The sequence below is a fragment of the Heptranchias perlo genome, chromosome 38 (assembly GCF_035084215.1).
Source record: "Heptranchias perlo isolate sHepPer1 chromosome 38, sHepPer1.hap1, whole genome shotgun sequence".
In the NCBI taxonomy this organism is placed as follows: Eukaryota; Metazoa; Chordata; class Chondrichthyes; order Hexanchiformes; family Hexanchidae; genus Heptranchias; species Heptranchias perlo.
The window spans coordinates 6,437,596-6,464,602 of NC_090362.1; the positions used below are offsets into that span (position 1 = coordinate 6,437,596).

At 42.3% G+C, this 27,007-nt stretch overlaps 1 protein-coding gene across 2 annotated transcripts in view; it reads left to right on the forward strand.

The window, feature by feature from the left end:
• The window catches only part of LOC137304686 (fibrillin-1-like), a 462,162-nt gene that overhangs the window by 338,066 nt on the left and 97,089 nt on the right, over nucleotides 1-27,007 (forward strand). For both annotated transcript variants that reach the window (XR_010958610.1, XM_067973343.1), the window contains exon 31: nucleotides 72-197. Coding sequence is in view for 1 of the 2 variants with exons in the window: in XM_067973343.1 (XP_067829444.1) it covers nucleotides 72-197 (126 nt within the window). In the remaining variant the exon portion in view is untranslated. The remainder of the gene's footprint in view (nucleotides 1-71; nucleotides 198-27,007) is intronic.

Consider the following 27,007-nt stretch of genomic DNA (forward strand, 5'->3'; position numbering starts at 1 on the left):
CAGACAGTTAACAATTGCACAATGTGCTGAAACTGTGAACGCTGTAAATTGTTTTTAATTTTGACCTGCAGATGTCAATGAATGTGAACTCAATCCAAACATATGTCTAAGTGGCACCTGTGAGAACACTAAAGGATCATTCATTTGTCACTGTGAACTGGGATACTCTGTGAAGAAAGGAACAACTGGTTGTACAGGTAAATAAATCTTCCACTCATGTTTTTACATGCAGAGCACTGTTCTTTCTCCATTTGAATTTGGCATTGTTACAGAAAATATCCCAGTATATGGTTTGTAAAAATTCTAACTTAGCCAAGTGTGCAGTTTTTTAAAAACAATTTAAAAAAACTTTGGTCTCCATTCTCTGGAATCAGTTTCAAGAGTCCACTACAACCAAAGTAATTTAGTAAAGGCCACACACCACCACAATGTATCATGTATAGTACACATTGTACACTGTATACCATGTTTTGTAATCAAAGAACAATTGTAATAAAACAAAGAGATATAAAAAAGTATATCAATGCAATGTGTGACTGCTGTTGTTTCCTCAGGTATTGTAAAATTAAATCTGGGCTTTGTAACAAATATAATTTCATGACACAATGAAGAGCATCTTTCAGGTTATGTTACAGTTTGTACGTCATATAAAATTCATATAAATGTGTCATATTAAATATATGTATATAAAATTCATCAGAGCCTGCTCTCAATTTAATAAAAAGTCAGAACATATGTTGCCATAATATATTATATGTTGCCAACCTTTATAGTTTTATGGCTGGTCTCTTTCATAAAATTCCTTCCCAACGCAGTTACATAATAATAAATGAGAAAAAAGTTTGTTTTAACTTTCATCATTGAATTTTTAATTTACTGTGGAGGTAAATTCATTTTCTTCAGTGTTATTGATATCTACTTACCTTATGTTAATCTGATGGGTTTTAAATAACTCTTAAGTGATTTTAGCTATACCAGGGTCATTAGAAATCTGCAAAAATTCTGAAGAGGGGTATTTTATGAAATCTGTCAGATATTGACTGAGTGTTTCACTCATATTCTATCAGCAAGAAATCCAGAAACACATTTTTCTAATGCAAATGGACACTTGTGATGCAGCTAAGACTTGTGTTAAGCGTCACTGCTTTCAGGAGCCAACAAAGTGTTGATTCATCCTTGAACTGGCTGCATAATGATTGATATTTTTATGGGTGGCTCTGCTGCACAGGAGGGGAGGAATAAGAGTGGCAGGGCTATATTGATAGGGGATTCAATTGTAAGGGGAACAGATAGGCGTTTCTGTGGCCGCAAACGTGACTCCAGGATGGTATGTCTCCCTGGTGCTAGGGTCAAGGATGCCACGGTGCGGCTGCAAGGCATTCTGGAGGGTGAGGGTGAACAGCCAGTAGTCGTGGTCCATATCGGTACCAACGACATAGGTTAAAAAAAAGGGATGAGGTCCTGCAAGGTGAATTTAAGGAGTTAGGAGATAAATTAAAAAGCAGGACCTCAAAGGTAGTGATCTCGGGATTACTACCAGTGCCACGTGCTAGTGAGCATAAGAACAGGAGAATAGACCAGATGAATGCGTGGCTACAGGGATGGTGTGGGAGGGAGGGATTTAGATTCCTGGGACATTGGGACCGGTTCTGGGGAAGGTGGGACCTGTACTAGCGGGACGGGTTACACCCGAGCAGGACCAGGACCAATGACCTGGCGGGGGTGTTTGCTAGTGCTGTTGGGGAAGGTTTAAACTAGAATGGCAGGGGGATGGGAACCTGAGCAGGGAGACAGAGGAGGGGGAAACAAGGATAGAACAGGAAGAAGCAATAGTGGAAGGCAGATAAAACAAGGGCGAAAAACAAATAGGGCCATAGTGCAAAATAAAACTAAGATGACTAGCAATCTTAAAAAGACAAGTCTAAAGTCATTGGGCTCGATTTTTGCACCTGCGATCGGGTGCGTTCGTGGCGGGGGGGCTGCGAAAATCGGGTATTCCCGGGGCGGGTCTGAGCCCAGCTCCAACCCGCCCACTTCCGCGTTTCCCCACTGACGCGCTGACATGCGCGCGCAGCCCCCGCATGTGGGACTCCCGCAGGCAATTAAAGCCGGCGGGGTGCCACTTAAAGTACTTGAACAGGTACTTCAGGTTGTTTACAGACCTGATTGACCTGTTATTTTAGCAGGGATGGGATTTTGCAACTGACTGAGACTGTTTCCCGTACTGGGGGAAACACTCCCAGTTCAAATGGACGTGCAGCCATCAGGCTGTGGCAACTGCAACAGTCCATTTGACAGGTGGCGGGGGGCGGGGGGAGACCCTCACTCATTGCAGGAGGCCACTCTGTCACTTTGGACAAAGTTTGGCCTCCACCACCCTCCTCCTAACAACAAAATTCGCCAACTTGCACACTTACCCCGGTGTCCAGACACATTTACCTACCTTGCGGACCCCCTCAGATGTACATCTTCTGGATGGGGGCTGCCGTAGCTGCAGTCATGACCTCGGAGGAGGGCGAACAGCATCACCAGCCTCGCTGGCCACGCTGTCCACCTCTGACACGTGGAGCTCCACAACACAGTGCTGTGACACATCCGCCTGCACAGCAGGAGGGAGGGCAACGGCAGAGAGAGATGTGTCGCAGAGGGCACTACCCTCGCCACAGGGTCCACAGACCGAGGCTCAGCTTCCTGGACCTCTCTGAGCAGCAGTGCACAAGGAGGCTCAGAGTCACTCGACATGTAGTCGTGGACATCTGCAGCCTCCTTCATGCCGAGCTGCTCCCGGCTGGCCCGAGCACCATCTTCTTACCTGTCGCTGTCAAAGTCACCACTGCCCTCAACAACTTCTCCTCCGCATCCTTTCAGGGTGCCACCAGGGACATTTCCGACGTCTCTCAGTCGTCTGCACAAAAGAGCCCTGGAAATGCACCTACACCCACTCAGCAGTGACACAATGGGTGGCATCAGTTGTGGGTCTTCATTGTGATCCTCAGGAAAGGGCATTATTGCACAAACCAGACAAGATTCGCAAAGACGTGGCAGTAGTGGTGCCAATATAATATGTAATGTGAGTTGATCAGAAATTAAATATAAGTAAAAACCATGACAAACCCTCAAACACCCTTGTGCATCCCCTTCATGCTTACGACACGTTTGCCTTACGCTTCCTACTACACATATGTGATGCATGCCCTGTGGCTGCAGCACAGGCAGTGGCAGGTTGAGTGAGGCTGACCGTGAAAGAGATGCATGAGAGGGTGAGTATGAGATAGAGCCATGAGATTGTATAAGGATTGGGTTGAGTGGCAGTGGTGGGATGAGTGGTAGTGGTCGGGGCGGTGATGTGGCAGACAGAGTGTAGGGGAATGAGTAAGTGTACTCACTTTGGCTGACCTACTTAGGTTATTGGAGCGCCTCCTGCACTGTATGCAGGTGAGCGATATGTTGGTGGTGTAGGTGACCTGCTCTGCCACCTCGAGCCAGGCCTTCTTGGTGGAAGAGGCAGGCCGCTTCCTCCCGCCCCCCCCGGGGGGAAGATCTCTGTCCTCCCTCTCCTCCTCACCCCATCCAGTAAGAGCTGGAGTGAGGCATCATTAAACCTGGGAGCAGCCTTCCCCCTGGGCTGCTCCATGCTGTAACTTTTCCTATTTCCTGCAGCATCAGTCAGTGGAGGACTGCCCCTTTAAATAGAGCTACTCCAGCTGTAAGACCTTACTGCACATGCGCAGTCCGCCCGCCGCGCAGCTTAGCAGTGGGGAACCCGGAAGAACAGGTGAGTGGATCCAATTAGCCTGCGATTGCGTGCGGAGCAGACTGATTTCACCAGGCGCGATACCCGGTGAAATCAGTCTGCTCCGCACGTTATGATATAGTTGCGATTACGGAGACATGGCTGCAGGGTGATCAAGGATGGGAACTGCACATCGAGGGGTATTCAATATTTAGGCAGGACAGGCAAAAAGGGAAAGGAGGTGAGGTAGCGTTGTTAGTAAAGGAGGAAATCAATGCAATAGCGAGAAAGGATATTGGCTCGGAAAATCACAATGTGGAATCTGTATGGGTGGAGCGAAGAAACACCATGGGGCAGAAAATGTTGGTGGAGGTTGTCTATAGACCCCCAAACAGTAGTGGAGATGTAGGGGAGGGCATTAAACAGGAAATTAGAGACGCATGCAAGAAGGGTACAACTATAATCATGGGTGACTTTAATATACATATAGATTGGTCAAACCAAATTAGAAATAATACTGTGGGGGAGGAATTCCTGGAGTGTGTGCTTGATGATTTTCTAGACCTATACGTTGAGGAACCAACTAGAGAACAGGCGATCCTAGACAGGGTATTGTGCAATGAGAAAGGATTAATTAACAACCTTGTGTGGGGTCCCTTAGGAAAGAGCGACCAAAACTGATAGAATTCCTCATTAAGATGGAGAGTGAAGTAGTTGAATCCGAAACTATGGTCCTGAATCTAAATAAAGGAAATTGCGAAAGTATGAGGTGCGAGTTGGCTATGATAGATTGGGGAACTTTACTAAAAGGGATGACGGTGGATAGGCAATGGCTAATATTTAAAGAACGTGTGCAAGAATTACAATATTATTCATTCCTGTCTGGCGCAAAAATAAAACAGGAAAGGTGGCTCAACCGTGGCTTTCAAAAGAAATTAGGGATAGTATTAGATCCAAAGAGGAGACATAAAGATTGCCAGAAAAAGCGGCAAGCCTGTGGATTGGGAGCAGTTCAGAATTCAGCAAAGGAGGACAAAGAGATTGATTAAGAGGGGAAAATAGAGTATGAGAGTAAACTAGCAGGGAACATAAAAACTGACTGTAAAAGCTTCTATAAATATATCAAGAGAAAAAGATGAGTGAAGACAAATGTAGGTCCCCTACAGTCAGAAATGGGGGAAATTATAATGAGGAACAAAGAAATGGCAGAACAATTAAACAGATACTTTGGTTCTTTCTTCACAAAGGAGAACACAAATAACCTGCCAGAAATGTTAGGGAATCAAGGGTCGAGTGAGAGGGAGGAACTGAAGGAAACCAGTATTCGTTAAAAAAATAGTGCTGGGGAAATTAATGGGGCTGAAGGCTGACAAATCCCCAGGGCCTGATAATCAACATCTCAGAGTACTAAAGGGAGGGCCCTGGAAATAGTGGATGCACTGGTGATCATCTTCCAAAATTCTATAAACTCTGGAACAGTTCCTACAGATTGGAGGGTGGCAAATTTAACCCCACTATTCAAAAAAGGAGGGAGAGAAAAAACAGGGAATTACAGACCAGTTAGCCTAACATCAGTAGTGGGAAAAATGCTAGAGTCTATTTTAAAGGATGTGATAACAGAACACTTTGAGGGCATTAATGGGATTGGACAAAGTCAGCATGGGTTTATGAAAGGGAAATCATGCTTAACAAATCTACTGGAGTTTTTTGAGCATATAACTAGTAGAGTAGAGGGGGGAGAACCAGTGGATGTGGTGTACTTGGATTTTCAGAAGGCTTTTGATAAGGTCCCACACAAGAGGTTAGTGTGCATAATTAAAGCACACAGGATTGGGGGGAATATATTGGCATGGATTGAGAATTGGTTGACAGACAGGAAACAGAGTGTAGGAATAAACGGGTCTTTTTCCGGGTGGCAGGCAGTGACTAGTGGGGTACCGCAAGGATCAGTGCTTGGGCCCCAGCTATTCACAATATATATCAATGATTTGGATGAGGGAACTAAATGTAACATTTCCAAGTTTGCAGACGACACAAAGCTGGGGTGGAATGTGAGCTGTGTGGAGGATGCAAAGAGGCTCCAATATGATTTAGACAAGTTGGGTGAGTGGGCAAGAACATGGCAGATGCAGTATAACGTGGATAAATGTGAGGTTATCCACTTTGGTTGTAAAGACAGAAAGGCAGATTATTATCTGATTGGTGATAGATTGGGAAAAGGGGAGGTGCAACGAGACCTGGGTGTCCTTGTACACCAGTCGCTGAAAGCGAGCATTCAGGTGCAGCAAGCAGTTAGGAAGGCGAATGGTATGTTGGCCTTCATTGCAAGAGGATTTGAGTACAGGAGCAGGGATGTCTTACTGCAGTTATACAGGGCCTTGGTGAGACCACATATGGACTATAGTGTGCAATTTTGGTCTCCTTATCTGAGGAAGGATGTCCTTGCCATGGAGGGAGTGCAACAAATGTTTACCAGACTGATTCCTGGGATGGCAGGACTGACGTATGAAGAGAGATTGGGTCGACTAGGCCTATCTTCACTCGAGTTTAGAAAAATGAGAAGTGATCTCATCGAAACATATAAAATTCTAACAGGACTAGACAGACTAGATGCAGGGAGGATGTTCCCGATGGCTGGGGAGTCCAGAACCAGGGGTCACAGTCTCAGGATACGGGGTATGCCATTTAGAACCTAGATGAGGAGAAATTTCTTCACTCAGAGTGGTGAACCTGTGGAATTTTCTGCCACAGAAGTCATTGGAGGCCAAGTCATTAGATGTATTCAAGAAGGAGCTCGATATATTTCTTAATGCTAAGGGAATCAAGGGATATGGGAAAAAGTGGGAACAGGGTCCTGAGTTAGACAATCACCACGATCATTTTGAATAGCGGAGCAGGCCCGAAGGAGCAAGAGTCGGCCATTCGGCCCTATTTTCTATGTTTCATTGGTGCACTGTGGGCTGAATAATTTTTTGGTGTCAGCTAGTTGTTTGGCATACACGGAAATCCATCATCAGGTTTAAGAGTTTACAATCCAATCTAGTGAGATATCTGCACCTGGAGTTTCTCTGTTTGCCCAATACAGACTGTGGTTGAACGATGCCACAGGCATGTTATTCAGACCTATTGTGGAGGCTACAATCGTTGAGGTACAGCAGGGATGATAAAGAAACTTACTAGAACTTTATTTTCACTTTTGATTTGCAGAGACAGGCTAGATGAGTGATATGGCAGCTATTTTAAAAGTGTGATCTTCAGTTGGATACAGAATTCAAATGGAAAATCTAACTTTTTTTTAACTCTCATGCTTCAATTAGGTAAATTCCAAGGACATATATAAAAAAACACAATTTCTGTAACATCAGCAGGTATATAAAAAAAACACCCACATCAGGCAGTGCACTTATGAGCTGAACTGCCAAGCAGCAGTCCACATTTATTTCTCAACGTTAATGAAAAAAGTAACTGCCATCATTGAGTAACAATGCAACCACAGGCAATTAGTGACCTCTAGTTGCAAAAATGACTGCCGCCAACTGCTCTTGCCACAATATGAACTGCTTGGCATGACTTATTTCATGAAAGGATTTGCTAACTTCTTTCATGAGATTTCTGCACATGTTGATTTCCCCTCTCCCCAACCCCCCCCCACCATTTGAAACTTGTTTGTTTGCACGTCGATCCCCGACACTCGCTCCCCATTTGTAACTTATTCCTGAACAATTTGATACTGCTGGTAAAAAAAAAGGTTTGACTTTTCTCTACAAACCGACCCTGATTGTATTTTCACTTCTGGCCTAGGAAGGCCACAAACTTTCGGCAATTTTAGTCAACTAAAATAACTCAGCCTGCACATAATCAGCACTGTTGCTATCTGGCTCATACATTCTGGATGGATATTATATGTTTTATTTTAATAGTCAGAAGTGCCCTGCTGAGATACGGATCCTTCTCAGAGTAAGGAAGTAAAGGGAAAATCCACAATCCCTTACTCCCAGCAAAAAGTTGTACTTACAGGGACCATCAGTCAGAGAATCGGAGCTGCAGTGTTGTAGCTCTCTGATCTGTACTTCAATTGAGTGAGGCTCCCTACTTGGGAGCATGCAAATGTGGAATTTCCCCGTTAGTAAGAGTGCAATGGTTTTCTTCAATTATTTAAAACCTATGAAGATAGAATTCTCAACAATGAAAATAGTTCTTCAAAGAACAGATGTAAAATTGTAAATATTTTTATTTATGAACAGTAAAACTAAAGTGACACGTTAATAATAAAAATTGACAGCCCTGAACAATGGAAAAATTAGTATTGATCAGTGTCAATAGTGAAACAGTTTCAAGTTTCATATGGATTTTGTTAATATTGATCATTTAATTATCATGAAGCCTAACTAATCCCAATGTTTAAAATAAAAAAGGAACAAAATTATACTTAACATTTGGAGTTTTCTGTTTCTGCAGTTGTCAGCCCGCAGTTTTTTTCCCATTCACTTTAATGGTGGGCAAAATCACGGGCTCAAGAATACAGAAGTGGAAAACTTTTGAATTCTGTGTCCACTTGCCGATCGCATTTTTTTAAAAAGGCAAATCAATAAAAGAAGAAAGACTGACTTGCATTTGCATAGCGCTTTTCACAGCCTTAGGACGTCCCAAAGCTCTTTACTGCCAATTAAGTACTTTTGAAGTCTGTTCACTGTTGTAATGTAGGAATCAATTAGACTTGTAGCGTGCAAAAAATGTCCAGTATGTCTGCGAGCTGCCCCTGCTACTCTGCCGAGCACATAGGTTCCTTTGTTGCTTGGATCCATTTGTCAATTAACTCAGTGTGCACAAGTGAAAAACTGAATTGCTGTGCACTTGGATTAAGAGTTAATCAATAGAAAATGAGGCAGTGGGCTTCTATGATGGTTTAGTGGATATCTGCATTATTGTGCAATGCTTTTGAGCCATGCAGCCCTGGATGGTCACATGCATGATCAATGGTCTTTGCCAAGTTAAGTGATCTTAGTCAGGGCAGGAGTTGGCCGGTACAGTTGGCCTCCGTGCTCCAAGGTTTCAGCTCCTTTTCACTATCCAGCAACTCCTGTCTGAAAGTGTGCTTGTGCGGGAATTGGGCATTCAGGCTTGGCTGTGATATTGTACAGTCAAGTACAACAACTTGCATTTATATAGTGCTTTTAACGTAGTAAAACGTCACAAGGCTTTTCACAGGAGCGTTATCAGATTAAATTTGACACCGAGCCACATAAGGAGATATTAGGACTGATGAGAGGTTTTAAGGAGCGTCTTAAAGGAGGAGAGAGAGGCAGAGAGGTTTAGGGAGGGAATTCCAGAGTTTAGGGTCTAGACAGCTGAGGGCACGGCCACCAATGAAGGGGCGAAGGAAATCGGTGATGCACAGGCCAGAATTAGAGGAACTCAGAGTTCTTGGAAGATTGTAGGGCTGGTGGAGGTTAAGTACCCCACAAATACACACTTGTTAGGCTTATAGATTAAGAATATCCACTTGTATGGTTGTAGAATTTCAATCCAATGTGAAATGATTTAAAAGATTAAAATAACTGAATGTCCGACAAGTTTGTGCAAATTGAATAAAAATCTGAGTCACTTGATGGCTGAGTAAGTTTTTTAGTCAGTAGTTAAGACATCCAGATAGAAAGTTCCCAGGCTCGATCCGAGGCCTCTGTTCAGTTAGCTGATCTCAGGATGACATTAAGGGTGCTACTGTTGGCCTCAGCATTACCAAGGAGAAATTTGACCAGGAGTGAGGGACTTCAGTTGTGTGGAGAGACGAGAGAAGCTGGGATTGTTCTCCTTAGAGTAGAGAAGGTTAAGGGGAGATATATAGAGGTGTTCAAAATTATGAGGGGTTTTGATATAGTAAATAAGGAGAAACTCTTTCCACTGGTAGGAGGGTCGGTAACCAGAGGGCATAGATTTAAGATAATTGGCAAAAGAACCAGGGGGGAGATTAGGAGAAATGTTTTAATGCTGTGAATTGTTATGATCTGGAATGCACTGCCTGAAAGGGTAGTGAAAGCAGATTCAGTAGTAACTTTCAAAAGGGAATTGGATATATACTTGAAAAGGAAAAAATTGTAGGGCTATGGGGAAAGAGCAAGGGAGTGGGATTAATTGGATAGCTCTTTCGAAGAGCCAGCACAGGCGAGATGGGCCAAATGGCCTCCTTCTGTGCAGTAATCTCCTCTGGATTGCAGGTATATAGAAGTTGGGTGAGAACAAGATCGGCTCACATATGATACCAACTGTGGTAAAATCGCCTAGGCAACAACTATCGAAACTCAAACATGAATAATGACCACTTGAGCAAGGTAGCAGAGGGTGACCTGTGCACATGTGAAGTCAATGGCTTCAGGAAGAGGGAGAAGAATGTATTGACAGCAAAAATAATTTTATAAGTGCTGAAGGGCATATGAAGTAAAATGCAAATGAATAAAAAAGAAAGAAGATTTGCTGAAGAGATGGGGGGAAAGATTCTGCAGATTTCTTTGGACCCTGTTAATGACAGAACTAGCTGCGCCTCTAGCCAAACTGTTCCAGTACAGCTAAACACTGGCATCTACCCGACAATGTGGAAAATTGCCCAGGTATGTCCTGTTCACAAAAAGCAGGATAAATCCAATCCGGCCAATTACCGCCCCATCAGTCCACTCTCAATCATCAGCAAAGTGATGGAAGGTGTCGTCGACAGTGCTATCAAGCGGCACTTACTCACCAATAACCTGCTCACCGATGCTCAGTTTGGGTTCCGCCAGGACCACTCGGCTCCAGACCTCATTACAGCCTTGATCCAAACATGGACAAAAGAGCTGAATTCCAGAGGTGAGGTGAGAGTGACTGCCCTTGACATCAAGGCAGCATTTGACCGAGTGTGGCACCAAGGAGCCCTGGTAAAATTGAAGTCAATGGGAATCAGGGAGAAAACTCTCCAGTGGCTGGAGTCATACCTAGCACAAAGGAAGATGGTAGTGGTTGTTGGAGGCCAATCATCTCAGCCCCTGGGCATTGCTGGAGGAGTTCCTTAGGGCAGTGTCCTGGGCCCAACCATCTTCAGCAGCTTCATCAATGACCTTCCCTCCATCATAAGGTCAGAAATGGGGATGTTCACTGATGATTGCACAGAGTTCAGTTCCATTCGCAACCTCTCAAATAATGAAGCAGTCTGAGCCCGCATGCAGCAAGACCTGGACAACATCCAGGCTTGGGCTAATAAGTGGCAAGTAACATTCGCACCAGAGAAGTGCCAGGCAATGACCATCTCCAACAAGAGAGAATCTAACTACCTCCCCTTGACATTCAGCAGCATTACCATCGCCGAATCCCCCACCATCAACATCCTGGGGGTCACCATTGACCAGAAACTTAACTGGACCAGCCATATAAATACTGTGGCTACGAGAGCAGGTCAGAGGCTGGGTATTCTGCGGCGAGTGACTCACCTCCTGACTCCCCAAAGCCTTTCCACCATCACAAGTCAGGAGTGTGATGGAATATTCCCCACTTGCTTGGATGAGTGCAGCTCCAACAACACTCAAGAAGCTCGACACCATCCAGGACGAAGCAGCCCGCTTGATTGGCACCCCATCCACCACCCTAAACATTCACTCCCTTCACCACCAGCGCACAATGGCTGCAGTGTGTACCATCCACAGGATGCACTGCAGCAACTCGCCAAGGCTTCTTCGACAGCACCTCCCAAACCCGCGACCTCTACCACCTAGAAGGACAAGAGCAGCAGGCACATGGGAACAACACCATCTGCACATTCCCCTCCAAGTCACGCACCATCCCGACTTGGAAATATATCGCCATTCCTTCATCATCGTTGGGTCAAAATCCTGGAACTCCCTTCCTAACAGCACTGTGGGAGAACCTTCACCACACACACTGCAGCGGTTCAAGAAGGCGGCTCACCACCACCTTCTCAAGGGCAATTAGGGATGGGCAATAAATGCCAGCCTCGCCAGCGACGCCCACATCCCATGAACGAATAAAAAAAAACTTTTAAGTTTATCTTTTCTAGAATTTATTTTTTGTTGTGTAGTCTATCTTTTGCAGAATGCTCGCAATCATATATCTTCTAGCTGGGAGGGCAGCTTGATCTGAGTTGGGGACTTGTCTACAGCTGACAGAAGTGGTGCTCTGTGATAAACCAACAGGAGGATTAGTTCCAGAGGGGCAAATTGAGTTATGCCCCTTACTCTGTTGAAAAAGAATGGCTTTATTCCCCATTTGCAGTTGCATCTGGCAGCCCAGCTGAGAACTGGCAAATCTGAGGTAAGACGAACAGGTTCAGGAGACTAGTAAGTCTGGAACTCCAGTTCATGACCAACTGCTGGAGAATCAGGAATGTAATCCTTTGAGCTTGCTGTGCCCTTCTGAATTTATTTATTATTGAGTTTTTGCGGCCTGCTATTAAACAGTGTTTGCTGCCATACTGTACTGATCTTTATAGAGTAAATCCACCCATTCTGTGCTTGCAACAAGGAGCTACATTCAAAGGGAACGTTAGTTGGAGATAGGTCTACAACTCTATAGATTCTCTGATTCGCACTCACTTCAAGCACAGCTCCCCGAGCACAGGATCAGTGAATTTATAAGAGAACGTGTTCTTTCTAATAGCTTGAGCTGCACTAACATGTATGCTCAAATTCACATTTCAGAATTGTACATGCAATTTATGTCAATCTGAGTACTTCTTCATTTAAGCAGTAAACAAAATATGAATTCAAAGAATTTTTATGTGCTTTTAGGTTCTTCAAAACCCAGGTAGTTTCTTAGAGAAAAGGAAATATGGGCATACTTTCTTTCAAAACTTCTTATTTGTGCTACATTTTTGTTGCATGCTGTGTTTGTTTAGTTGTAAGTATGGCACAATAATAAACTTGAGTGACTCATTAAATAAGCATTGCATGCAGGGACTTCATGCTTGCACTTTATTTCTGATTTAGGAAGTTTTTGGCATTCAGTTATTGGCATCAAGCCTTTGATTTTGTGCTGTTTTGTTTTCATAAAAATAATGAAAGAACAATGTGAACGTACATGTTTCCCATACATTATTCAATTAAACACAGATCATGGTTTATGTTCCTGATATCTTAAAGAAAGAATTAAATACTTTCTTGATGATTTAAGAAATTGCCCTATTTACTTTTTTTCCATTCTAAGCTGAGTAAACATGATCTCATTCAATTTCTGTTAACCTCTCTCTGAGCTTCAGGCCAAAGTTGGCAGTCTTGCTCTCCCAGCAGATCTATAGCAGACATTGGTTTCCTGTGAACGGTGATAGCATCATCACTACACTCTTCTCTACCACATTCATTATTTTAAATTTTTGCTTGTAATGGTTTTGCATAAAATATAATGAATAAGCTTATGTGCAAACGTGCATCATAATGACAGCTATGTCATATAGAAATCTTATAGTGGAAGAAGCAATATAGACCATGTGGTATTTTACCATTCCTCCTGTGTTAGAACATCAAAATGTAGGCAAAACTTGGCTTAACACACACCAAGCATTTAAGTTCATTTAACGAGGGACATGCAAACAAATTTCCACACCTACAATATTGCGTTGTATGGGCAAACTACCCCCTCCTAGTATTTGTTACATATGGATAACTTCTAGTCGAACAACTTTTCTGGTTAGATGAAAATTCCATGGTACGAAACAAGGATATTTAACAAGGTGGTGGCCATTGTGTCAACTGTAATTTTTGCCAAAATATACTGGAAGAGTTTCAAAATGTTACCTACCAGGCAACAGAGTAGGAAAGTATATTGAAGCACCGATAAGCATCACAAAAAGTGCTATGCTGGCTGACCAAACTCAACTGCATCGATGTGGGGAAGTACTGAAAAGAGTTTAGGCATAGGTTTTCCAATTGTAATGCCAACAGTAACCCATTCATTTCAATGGGTTACTATCAGCCTTCTGCTCAGAAAACCTAGGCCTAGTTGTTTCTTCACAGAGGATAAGGTAATCTCTAGGAGAGAATCATCCCGGGATGATCTTGTGCCTCCCAGTAGGTTTCCCACATAGTATAGATTGTACATATCCCAGAGAAAGCAAGGCAAAAAAGTAGAGGGGGTTTATTCAAAAAGTGACTTGCCTCAATTCCCTGCATGTTGCTAGTAGGGAAGGTATGAAATAATGCATTGGCTAGTGATACCTGAGTAATGCTGTATGGCTGCAGTCTATGAGAGTGTGCCATGGCATAGCGTATTTTCCTTTGCCTGAAGGAGAAAGTGGGTGTGAAATTTGACTTGGGCAGCGATGTAAAATGGGTGATATCACATCTGCCGCCAGTTTTACACCCTGCCCGATATTCAGATTATTGCAGTCACTAGAACTGTATAACGAGCGGCAGATGCGATACCACCCAATTTGTGTCCCCTCCCAAGTCAAATTTCACCCCTAATACTTTGTATATTGCCATGGGTACATAAATCTTCTGAAGTGGAGAACAGGCATTGTTACTAACCATGTAGTTCACCGTAAAGCCATGGAACATGTGTGAAATTTTCTTCGGATTACTGAAAACTGACACTGGATATGAAGAAAGTAGTGAGAAAGGATCTTGGCTCGGAAGATCAGGAAGTAAAATCAGAATGGGTGGAAATAAGAAATAACAAGGGGCAGAAAACACTAGTGGGAGTAGTTTATAGGCCCCCTAATAGTAGCAATACCGTTGAACATAGTATTAATCATGAAATAATAGGAGCTTTTAACAAATGTAATGCAGTAATCACGGGGGACTTTAATCTTCATATAGACTGGGCAAAGGTAGTTTAGAGGACGAGTTCATGGAATGCATTTGAGACAGTTTCCCAGAGCAATATGTTATGGAACCAACCAGGGAACAGGCTATTTTAGATTTTGTATTAAGTAATGAGACAGGGTTAATTAGTAATCTCACAGTAAGAGCTCCTCTGGGGAAGAGTAATCATAATATGATAGAATTTCACATTGAGTTTGAGAGTGACGTACTTAAGTCAGAAACTAGAGTCTTAAACTTAATTAAAGCCAATTACATAGGTAAGAGGGGCGAGTTGGCTAAGGTAGATTGGAAAACCAAATTAAAGGGTAAGACAGTTAAAAAGCAATGGCAAACATTTAAAGAAATATTTCGATATTCTCAACAAATATACATTCCATTGAGAAATAAAAACTCCATGGGAAAAGCGATCCACCCATGGCTAGCTAAAGAAGTTAAGGATAGTATTAGATTAAAAGAAGAGGCCCATAATGTTGTCAGGAAGAGTAGTAAGCCTGAAGATTGGGAGAGTTTTAGAAACCAGCAAAGGACGACCAAAAAATTGATAAAAAGAGAGAAAATAGAATATGAAAGTAAACTAGCAAGAAATATAAAAACGGATTGCAAGAGCTTCTACAAGTATGTAAAAAGGAAAAGAGTAGCAAAAGTAAACATTGGTCCCTTAGAGGCTGAGCCAGGAGAAATTATAATGGGGAATCAGGAAATGGCAGATGCATTAAACAAATATTTCGTATCTGTCTTCACAGTAGAAGCATGCCAGAAATAGTGGGGAACCAAGGGTCTAATAAGATTGAGGAACTTAAAGTAATTAATATCAGTAGAGAAAAAGTACTTGAAAAAATAATGGGACTAAAAGCTAATAAATCCCCTGGACATGAAGGCCTTCATCCGAGGGTTCTAAAAGAGGTGGGTGCAGTGATAGTAGATGCATTGGTTATGATCTTCCAAAATTCCCTAGATTCTAAAACGGACACAGCGGTTTGGAAGGTAGCAAATATGACCCCACTATTCAAGAAAAGAGGGAGAGAGAAAACAGGGAACTACAGGCCAGTTAGCCTGACATCAGTCGTCGGGAAAATTCTGGAATCCATTATTAAGGAAGTGGTAACATGACACTTAGAAAATCATAATATGATTAGACAGAGTCAACATGGTTTTATGAAGGGGAAACCGTTTTTGACAAACCTATTAAGAGTTTTTTGAGGATGTAACTAGCAGGGTAGATAAAGGGGAACAGTGGATGTTGTATATTTGGATTTTCAAAAGGCATTCGATAAGGTGCTGCATAAAAGGTTGTTACACAAGGTAAGGGCTCATGGCGTTGGGAGTAACATATTAGCATGGATAGAGAATTGTTTAATGGACAGAAAACAGAGTAGGGATAAACGTGTAATTTTCAGGCTGGCAGGCTGTAGCTTGTGGGGTGCTGCAAGGATCGGTGCTTGGACCGCAGCTATTTACAATCTACATTAATGACTTAGATGAAGGGACCGAGTGTAATGTATCCAAGTTTGCTGAAGATACAAAGCTAGGTGGGAAAGTAAGCTGTGAGGAGAACACAAAGGGGGTGATTTTAAACCCCAAGAACGGGTGGGTTGGGGGCTGGTGGGAATTGAAAATTGTTGATTTTTTTGGGTCGCAACCGCAAAATTTTCGGACTTTACATTCCCAGTAGGAAGCCTGTACTTTTACGCGCCAAGGTTAAACCCGGAAATAAAGCCAGGTTGTGGTCGCGACCCAAAGAACAACTCTTTTCAACTCCCACCTGCCCCCAACCCACCCATCCTTGTGGTTTAAAATCACCCCCAAAGAGTCTGCAAAGGGATATAGACAGGTTAAGTGAGTGGGCAAGAACATGGCAGATGGAGTATATGTGGGGCAATGTGAGGTTATTCACTTTGGAAGAAAGAATAGAAAAACAGAATTTTTTTAAATGGTGAGAAACTGTTGGTGTTCACAGAGACTTGGGTGGCCTCGTACAAACAACACAAAAAGTTAGCATGCATGTACAGCAAGCAATTTGGAAAGCAAATGGAATGTTGGCCTTTATTGCAAGGAGATTGGAGTACAAAACTAAGGAAGTCTTACTACAAATATACAGGGCTTTGGTGAGACCTCACCTGGAGTACTGTGTACAGTTTTAGTCTCCTTATCTAAGGAAGCATATACTTGCCTTAGAGGCGGTGCAGCGAAGGTTCACTAGATTAATTCCTGGGATGGGAGGGTCGTCCTATGAGGTGAGGTTGAGTAGTATGGGCCTGTATTCTCTGGAGTTTAGAAGAATGAGAGATGTTCTAATTGAAACATTTAAGATTATGAGGGGGCTTGACAGGGGAGATGCTGAGAGGTTATTTCCCATGGCTGGAGAGTCTAGAACTAGGGGGCATAGTCGCAGGATAAAGGGTCGGCCATTTAAGACTGAGAGGAGGAGGAATTTCTTCACTCAGAGGGTTGTGAATCTCTGGCATTCTCTACCCCAGAGGGTTGTGGATGCTGAGTCGCTGAATATATTCAAGGCTGAGATGGACAGATTTCTGGACTCTAGGGGACTCAAGGGATATGGGGCTCGGGCAGGTAAGTGGAGTTGAGGTCGAAGATCAGCCATGAACTGACTGAATGATGGAGCAGGCTCGAGGGACCATGTTGCCTACTCCTGATCCTATTTCTTATGTTCTTAAATAAGAAGAACATGCCCTTGATAACAAATGACTTTGGTCTGTGATAAGAGGCTACAGTGTTTGGGAGAAGCTCCAATAATCACTGGTTGGTGCTGTATAATGGAATGATTTTGTTAAGATGGACAATTTCATATTTGGAAGATAATGTGAACTAGCTGCATGGAGGTGGTATCCTAGAACCAGCGCTATTTTATTTTAGACTTACCAATCTGATTCCAAACCCAATCTGTCATGGCTGAGATGGAGGTCTTCATATCCTGGCACCATCCTGTTCAGTGGTGGAAAAGTCTACGCTCTATTCTACATTGATTGCTTGAACACATACAGAGTAGTCAACAATATAATCCATACTAATTTAATTATAGTGAAGGATCTAGAATGGCTAACTGGCTGAGACTTTGTGTCACCATTAATGCAATGTTGGAATTGTAGTGATTACTTGTAATGTGGATCAACTCCAATTACATGTTGAAAGCATTATCAAACTAACAGAGGAACATTAGCAGATGATGTCATGGTCAGGAGACTGAAGAAAAAAGGATCATGGGCCAAAAATTGTGTTTATGTTTGGAGAGCCCAGTAATAGGAAACAAGGCTCCTTTCAGAGGGTAAAAGCACAGTGCATGGAGCCAGGGACTGAATTGTATTTTTTTTAAAAAGACTAGTCATTGAAGACCTGTTAAGATAGCATTCTTTGTGATCCACCTATACCTCCAATAAGTGGTAGTAGTTTCTGGATTTGGTACAATCAGAGATATTAGCTCAGCCTGGGATGCAGGGTGAGTCATTGTCTTATTTGCCTGCCCTGGAAGAAGACCTTACTGTCACGAATGGATCAACATCAGCAAGTGTGGTATTCTGCAATTGTCTAAAAGCCACAGAGCAAATGGAAGAAGAGAGAAGCAGATGTACACCAGTTGAAATTAAACCATTTTAAATGAGAGCAGCAACTACTCATGTGGCTGATGGCAAGAAAGTCGTGGCATATTAGATCTGAAATCTGGTTAAGATGATAGAATTCAGGTCATAATGAGAAGCCTCTTTAGCCTTGGACTGCTGATGGTTTACTATGCTGCCTTTACTTTCTGGCTGTGCTTGGAACTACTAAGCTAACTACTTATTTCCATTTCTCCAGGTTCAGGTAGTTGGAATGCCAAAATATTGAGCTGTTACAAATTCTTAGCGTTGTGGTTCTTTTTTGCTTTGAGTCTGGGTGTATTTATACTGCAGCTGTCTGGCTCTAAGTGGAATTCTTCTGCCCAGGAGAGAACTTTGCATGCTTACAGACATGTGCAGAGCTCCTCTTCTCCCATTTAAATGTATTGATCAGGAGGAGGCCTCTGTACATGCATGTTGGAAGTTTAGGGTTTTGCCTTAGATATTCTCTCAGGTGTAATGGTGCTGGCCACTCCCGTAGGTGATCTAAGCTTAGGGGTGTGCCCATACCGCCCAATATCTAATTATACAATACCATAACCCAGGTTTGTAACTTAGTATCCCCTTGAGATTTGAACTGGATATTCACATCTTTTGCATATGTGCTTCTTTAATCCCTCCAAAGATGGACCGTGAAAACACTTGAAAAGATGAGGCCAGGTACAAATCATTAAGCTTCTTTATTTCACAGCAAGTGAATATACAGAGCAACATTTATGAAAAGACCGGCTTAGGTCAATCAGTACACTTGTCTTCTCATAATACAGAATAATGAACACACCATGCTTCCCCATGTCGGTGCATTGTCTTGCTTGACTTAGGCATGATAACTTCTAACTACTTTCCTGCATACTAACCTTCCCCACAGCCTTTTCTGGGCCTGACTGATGTCATGACCTTTGGTGAATTTGACTGATTACCTCTACCTCTTTTTTAATCAACCTCTGTTTACAACTGGAGGGATCAGGAACTTCCCAACACAGTGGGTGTAAGGTGTTTGTCGATTACTGAAACAAGCTATGAATTGAAAAAAAGAAGAAGCCTCTGTTTAAATAGTGCCTTTCACTTCCTTATGGTGTCCCAAAGACCTTCACAGCCAATGAAGTACTATTGAAGTGTAGTCACTGTTGTTAATGTAGCCAAATGTGGCAGCCAAATTGCATATAGCAAGGTCTCTCCACCAGAAATGAGATAAATGTTTTAGTTGTTTGTTGGTTGAGGGATAAATGTTGGCCAGGACACCAGGAGAACTCCACTCTTATGTCCACCTATTGTTTACAGTCTTTAGGGAAAACAACTTCTATTGCATACTCTTTTGTCTAAGTGTTCTAAACCTTTGTGAATACATTTTACATTAAAAGTCCAACATTTAAAAGTAGCTCTCTTTCTAAATCTTATCTGTAGGAAAAATGGTCAAAAAAATCTCAAAACATAATACTTAACAACTCCATTTGAGTTTTAAAATTGCTCAAGAGATCCAAAGGATAAATAAATAACATATTAGTATCTTTATGATCTCTGCTTGTGCTCATTTAATTTTATTGCCTGTCTTTCTTTAAGCTCACATAGATAATGGATTTTTGATGAATTTGCCTGAATAACACAAAATCTGCAGATGATTTTCACGTCGTTTCCATGTCCTGGAAAGGCAGGACATGAAACAATAATGCCCAAACCAGGCTATGTTTTCTCATATTAAGGTACTTTGTGGATGTCAATCTCAACCCACCCTATTGGAGCTAGCCAACCATTGTCACATTGGGACTGCTACTTAGATCTGCCTTATGCAGGAGTGATTGAGCAGGAGACTTTTACTGTAAATATCTGCGGAGGCCACTGGTCGGTGGCCATCAGATAGTCAGTCTGGGGCCGTGGCAGTAATGGATGGGGGAATAGAGATAATTGGCTCCTATTTCCACCACCTGGTAGATTTTACTGCAATTCTTAAGTTTCACATATAGTGTTGATTTTATATTTGGAATTTATTGTTGTGTTTTATTGTTTCATTAATTATTAAAGGATTTATATGGAAAATAGTTCTATGTAACTTAACCCACCTAAACAACTGCAAATGTGTATGGGTGTGACATTTGCAAATTGGAGAGAGAGCTCTTTCCAAAAATGAACAGATGTTTCCTCCCCATTGGGACTGGATATAATACAACCTAGAAAATAATAAAAATGTTGTAGAGAAAATGCTATGGAAGCTGCTAAGTTGCTAACATCAGCTGATTGTATGATCATTTCAGCTGAATGGTAATTGAACAGTCGTGTATCTGTCAGGAAAAACGAATCATGTAGATTAGAGACATTCTTATCTTTAAATCAACAAATCTTGATTGCCATTAGTTTGTTTGCATATATGAAAAGATGTTGCTAGATGTCATAATTCTGGAATATTAGGTTGGTAAATAGTGTTTGCTTTATGACAACTGACAAGAAATCTTGAAGACAAGAACCCCTTCTACAACGATCCTTGTGTAAGGCGTTATGAACCATATAACCTTTCAATTTAAGCAATGTATGTTCACTGATGTGTCTTGACAGATAAGGCAACAACCTATATCATAACCATGTTCATAGTGATTTATGGGACCTTGAAAGTTTAAGATCAAATCCAAAAGACTCAATGGAATTTTTCAAGGTACCCTAGTCAGAACGTGACAGCATTAATGTATGAGTGCATGTTAAGGTACCTTTGCCAAGTCAGTCAACGTTGGCTATAAATCATTCAAATTATAATTGGATAAAAAAACATTTTAGTTAACTAATAATTTGAGAAATTGGCTAGTAAACAATGAGGTTTGCATTTTGCTTTTGGCATTAGTGTTCGGCTCGGTTTAACAGTATTATTTTGGGTGGTAAATATGCTTGCAGCTTAATTACCATCGTTTCAGTTTCTCCTGAACTAATGATCAGCTCTAATTACTGCAAGACTCGTTAAGAGCCAGTTAAGCTCATTATGAAGGGAATAACTGCAGGAAGCATACCCAGTTAAATTTTCAGTGTTAAGTTCCAGCATTTAACTGTGGCATTATTCAGTCCAACTTGAAGCTGGCATTAAAGAAGCAAAATGACATAATTAAAGCACTAAACATTTAAGTAATTTGATAGCAAACCCCAGTTTGAACGATGAGTTTTACAAAAAATATATTTACTTCAATTTGTTCTTTTCAAAAGTTGCTTTTATTGATCTTATTTATCCCAAACACTGACTCCAATGTGGTAATTCTGGCAACTAGCTAGGCTATTCCATCATGCATTTATTTCATTTAGCACTAAGGAACCTATATTTTTAATTTATAAAAAATATATTCCATAAAGTTGTTGAAAAAGATAGATCATGCTCTACAAAATACCACGGTATACAATTCTGGCAATATTTTAAGTTTTAAAAGCATTTTGGATTACAGTTAAAACAAATTACTACTCTAATACTAATTAATGATGCCACATTCCCAATGTAATTTACTGACAAAGATCTAATTATCTTGCTCTTCAGAAAGGCAGTGCTCGAGGAGATCAGGGTTTAGCAAGCAAGTTCTAGTTGCTTTTTTTTGAGCAATTGCAAACTGATTTGGAAATGTCCGTGAATGATGTTATCACAGATACGCTTAACATGCTTGTATCAAATTCCTCTCTGCTATTTAAACAGAGGCGCTCACCCATTTACTTTAATAAGTTAACCCCACCAATAAAATCGCAGAGAGAGGAGTTTGGTAAAAACATAAAATATTTAGTATTTATACGGTAACATTAGAGTGCCTGTGCTATATTTTGTTTATACTGAGAATTTAAAAATCATGATTGTTTACAGAAAGGTTTATTTTTCTTAGTGGTACTGAAAGCATTTCTTTCCTCATACTGTAAAAATATTTATATGTTTGTTTCAAAATCATTATACATAAAGATTAGTTTATGCAGCTGCAGTAGGTAAGGGGAAAGTTAATTATTTTCCAAGAACCAATCAAAACATACTTACTTCGCTATCTCTGGATAAAAGTCTTGGAGATTTCTTTCCAAATTCTTTTACTAAAGATGCGTACCTCTCTTCCACTTCTACCAGTACCTCCCCATTCCTCCGTGCAACAGCATCATTTCCGACTCAACATAAGCAATACCATGGGAGCACAGCTAGAACATTAAAAAGATGCATCATTATAGTAAAGACTGTACATAACTTGCTATAGGCCTGCACACCGTGAAACACCACATATCCCGGCATCCCTATGAAGAATAATACAAATTACAATGAGGAACCAAGAATGTGATACAAAAGACAAAAAATAAGGAGAATATTTTGTGAAAGAATGTTTTAAATTGGGACAGATTTTGTGCACAAATCTGATTTCTTAAAATTTACATTTTATTGCAAATCATATGCATGGCAGTATTTCTCCTTTACTTATTGCCCCACCTGTCAACAAAAACTTATTGCTTCTACTTGTACCACAAGTAGAAAATGTTAAGAGTCACAAACATGCATAGGGTCTGCAATAAGTTGTTTTGTAGTTGGCTGCATTGGTACATTGAAGCAGCATTGTTACTCCCTTTTCTCTGGCCATTTCTCTCAGTGAAAGTCTGATGGGCAGCGCCCTTTGTCTGGGTAGAGGAAGCTGTCTGGTTTGTGTCAGTTTCAGTAAGGAGACTGACCACAGGGACAATCTCTGTATTTCTCCCCAACTCATGCACAGACACACGTATCTGTTGTTGGTTGCCATTTATCAGTGTACGGCCACACATTTCGTCTCATTTTTGGTCTTGGTCAGACTTGAATTTCTGCACAACTTTGTGCCTGGTCAGTCCTCGTAACACCTTGCAACGTCATTATCATAGTCTGCATGGTGCCCTGCAGATCTGCTGTGGCAAATTGCATAATAGTATCAAGTTATAGAATGCCTACATTCTCTGCCTCTTGTCACTTCACAATGTGTTTGGGGAATGCTGAACCTATTAACGGATGTGTTAATATTTCTCTGTCAAATTCCGGCATCTGCAATTTGAAGCTTCCCACGGTGGATTACTCTCCCATTGTGGTGTTTAAACATCAGCCTGTGCTGAAGCTGCATCCTGTGATGTATCCCCAAGCAATTAAGTATTTTGAGCATGTTAACAGCTGTGACCTTCATGTTTATGTCATCGTGGTTGTCCACAATTCTGCTGCTTGTGTGACCCCAGAAGTTTCCTGCATGCAAGAACGGAGTAACAATGGACAGATTGAAGGCTACATTTCTTAATTGTGAAACAATCACTGAAAGTAGTGGCATTAATGGAAGATTGCGGAGGTGAACAATGTGTCAAAGGCTGTATATGGAGCAGTGTACTTTACAATGTTCAGACTTGTTATTACTGCGAAGCACAGACCCATAATCATTAATGCAAGTGAACCCAAACCAGTGATCCTCAGTAGTGGCAGTGTCAAATCCCTTTTAGAGAACAGTCTGAATACAGCATAAAACACAAAAAGCAAATGAAGTCAAGACATGCATTTGCAAGGCAGCCTGGGAATAGCCACACCAGTTAGTTATATTCAGTACAAAACTATGCACTAAGGAGAGCAGGAGGAGAGTCCAAGAGCAAGAGGAGAGTCCGAGAGGTGAGCGCAGTGTAAAAGGAGAGTCCGAGAGCGGGAGGAGAGTCCGAGAGGTGAGCGCGATGTAAAAGGAGAGTCTGAGAGGTGAGCACCGTGTAAAAGGAAAATCCGAGAGCGAGAGGAGAGTCCAAGAACGGGAAGAGAGTCCGAAAGGTGAGCGCGGTGTGAGAGGTGAGTGCAGTGTAAAAGGAGAGTCTCGAGAGCGGGAGGAGAGTCCGAGAGGTGAGCGCAGTGTAAAAGGAGAGTCTGAGAGCGGGAGGAGAGTCTGAGAGGTGAGCGCAGTGCAAAAGGAGAGTCCGAGAGCGGGAGGAGAGTCCGGGAGGTGAGCTCAGTGTAAAAGGAGAGTCCGAGAGGTGAGCGCAGTGTAAAAGGAGAGTTCCGAGAGCGGGAGGAGAGTCCGAGAGTTGAGCGCAGTGTAAAAGGAGAGTCCGAGAGGTGAGCGCAGTGTAAAAGGAGAGTTCCGAGAGGTGAGCGCAGTGTAAAAGGAGAGTTCCGAGAAGTGAGCGCATTGTAAAAGGAGAGTCCCGGGAGCGGGAAGAGAGTCCGAGAGACGAACGCAGTGTAAATCTAAGGCAAGTCATGGCAGCAGAGCTCGCACCCGTGATATGCTCCTCCTGCACTATGTGGGAAGTCATGGACGCTACAGGTGTTCCTGGCGACCATTTGTGCAGGAAGTGTGTCCAGCTGCAGCTACCGGCTAACTGCATTTCGGAGCTGGAGCTGCGGGTAGATTCTCTGTGGAGCATCCGCGATGCTGAGATTATCATGGAAAGCACGTTCAGTGAGATGGTCACACCGCAGGTAAAGATTACGCAGGCAGAAAGGAAATGGGTGACTGCCAGGCAGAGTAAAAGGACTAGGCAGGTAGAGCAGGAGTCCCCTGGGGCCAGCTCCCTCTCAAACAGATATACCACTTTGGATACTGTTGGGGGAGATGGCTTATCAGGGGAAAGCAGCAAGAGCCAAGTTCTTGGCACCACGGGTGGCTCTGCTGCACAGGAGGGGAGGAATAAGAGTGACAGGGCTATATTAATAGGGGATTCAATTGTAAGGGGAACAAATAGGCGTTTCTGCGGCTGCAAATGTGACTCCAGGATGGTATGTTGCCTCTCTGGTGCTAGGGTCAAGGATGTCACAGAGCGGCCGCAGGACATTCTGGAGAGGGAGGGTGAACAACCAGTAGTCGTGGTCCATATCTGTACCAACGACATAGGTTAAAAAAAAAAGGATGAGGTCCTGCAAGGTGAATTTAAGGAGTTAGGAGATGAATTAAAAAGCAGGACCTCAAAGGTAGTGATGTCAGGATTACTACCAGTGCCACGTGCTAGTGAGTATAGGAACAGGAGAATAGACCAGATTAATGCGTGGCTGCAGGGATGGTGTAGAAGGGAGGGATTTAGATTCCTGGGACATTGGGACCGGTTCTGGGAAGGTGGGACCTGTACAAGCGGGACGGGTTATACCCGAGCAGGTCCGGGACCGATGTCCTTGCGGGGGTATTTGCTAGTGCTGTTGGGGAAGGTTTAAACTAAAATGGCAGGGGGATGGGAACCTGAGCAGGGAGACAGAGGAGGGGGAAACAAGGATAGAAACAAAAGGAAAGAAGCAATAGTGGAAGGCAGAGAAAACAAGAGCGAAAAACAAATGGGGCCATAGTGCAAAAATAAAACTATGATGACTAGCAATCTTAAAAAGACAAGTCTAAAGGCATTGTGTCTTAATGCGCGGAGCATTCACAATAAGGTAGATGAATTGACAGCGCAGATAGAAATTAAGGGTTATGATATAGTTGCGATTGCGGAGACATGGCTGCAGGGTGACCAAGGATGGGAACTGAACATCCAGGGGTATTCAATATTTAGGCAGGACAGGCAAAAGGGGAAAGGAGGTGGTGTAGTTTTGTTAGTAAAGGAAGAAATCAATGCAATAGTGAGGAAGGATATTGGCTCGGAAAATCACAACGTGGAATCTGTATGGGTGGAGCTAAGAAACACCAAGTGGCAGAAAACGTTGGTGGAGGTTGTCTATAGGCCCCAAACAGTAGTGGAGATGTAGGGGAGGGCATTAAACAGGAAATTAGAGACACATGCAAGAAGGGTACAACTATAATCGTGGGTGACTTTAATCTACATATAGATTGGTCAAACCAAATTAGAAATAATACTGTGGGGGAGGAATTCCTGGAGTGTGTACGTGATGGTTTTCTAGACCAATACGTTGAGGAACCAACTAGAGAACAGGCGATCCTAGATTGGGTATTGTCCAATGAGAAAGGATTAATTAATCTTGTTGTGCCGGGTCCCTTAGGGAAGAGCGACCAAAACTGATAGAATTCCTCATTAAGATGGAGAGTGAAGTAGTTGAATCCAAAACTAGGGTCCTGAATCTAAATAAAGGAAATTACGAAAGTATGAGGTGCGAGTTGGCTATGATAGATTGGGGAACTTTACTAAAAGGGACGACGGTGGATCGGCAATGGCTAATATTTAAAGAACATGTGCAGGAATTACAACAATTATTCATTCCTGTCTGGCGCAAAAATAAAACAGGAAAGGTGGCTCAACCGTGGCTTTCAAAAGAAATTAGGGCTAGTATTAGATCCAAAGAGGAGACATAAAGATTGCCAGAAAAAGCGGCAAGCCTGTGGATTGGGAGCAGTTCAGAATTCAGCAAAGGAGGACAAAGAGATTGATTAAGAGGGGAAAATAGAGTATAAGAGTAAACTAGCAGGGAACATAAAAACTGACTGTAAAAGCTTCTATAAATATGCCAAGAGAAAAAGATTAGTGAAGACAAATGTAGGTCCCTTACAGTCAGAAATGGGGGAAATTATAATGGGGAACAAAGAAATGGCAGAACAATTAAACACATACCTTGGTTCTGTCTTCACAAAGGAGGACACAAATAACCTGCCAGAAATGTTAGGGAACCAAGGGTCGAGTGAGAGGGAGGAACTGAAGGAAACCAGTATTCGTTAAAAAAAAGTGCTGGGGAAATTAATGGGACTGAAGGCTGACAAATCCCCAGGGCCTGATAATCTATATCCCAGAGTACTAAAGGAAGTGGCCCTGGAAATAGTGGATGCATTGGTGATCATCTTCCAAAATTCTATAAATTCTGGAACAGTTCCTACAGATTGGAGGATGGCAAATGTAACCCCACTATTTAAAAAAGGAGGGAGAGAAAAAACAGGGAATTACAGACCAGTTAGCCTAACATCAGTAGTGGGAAAAATGCTAGAGTCTATTATAAAAGATGTGATAACAGA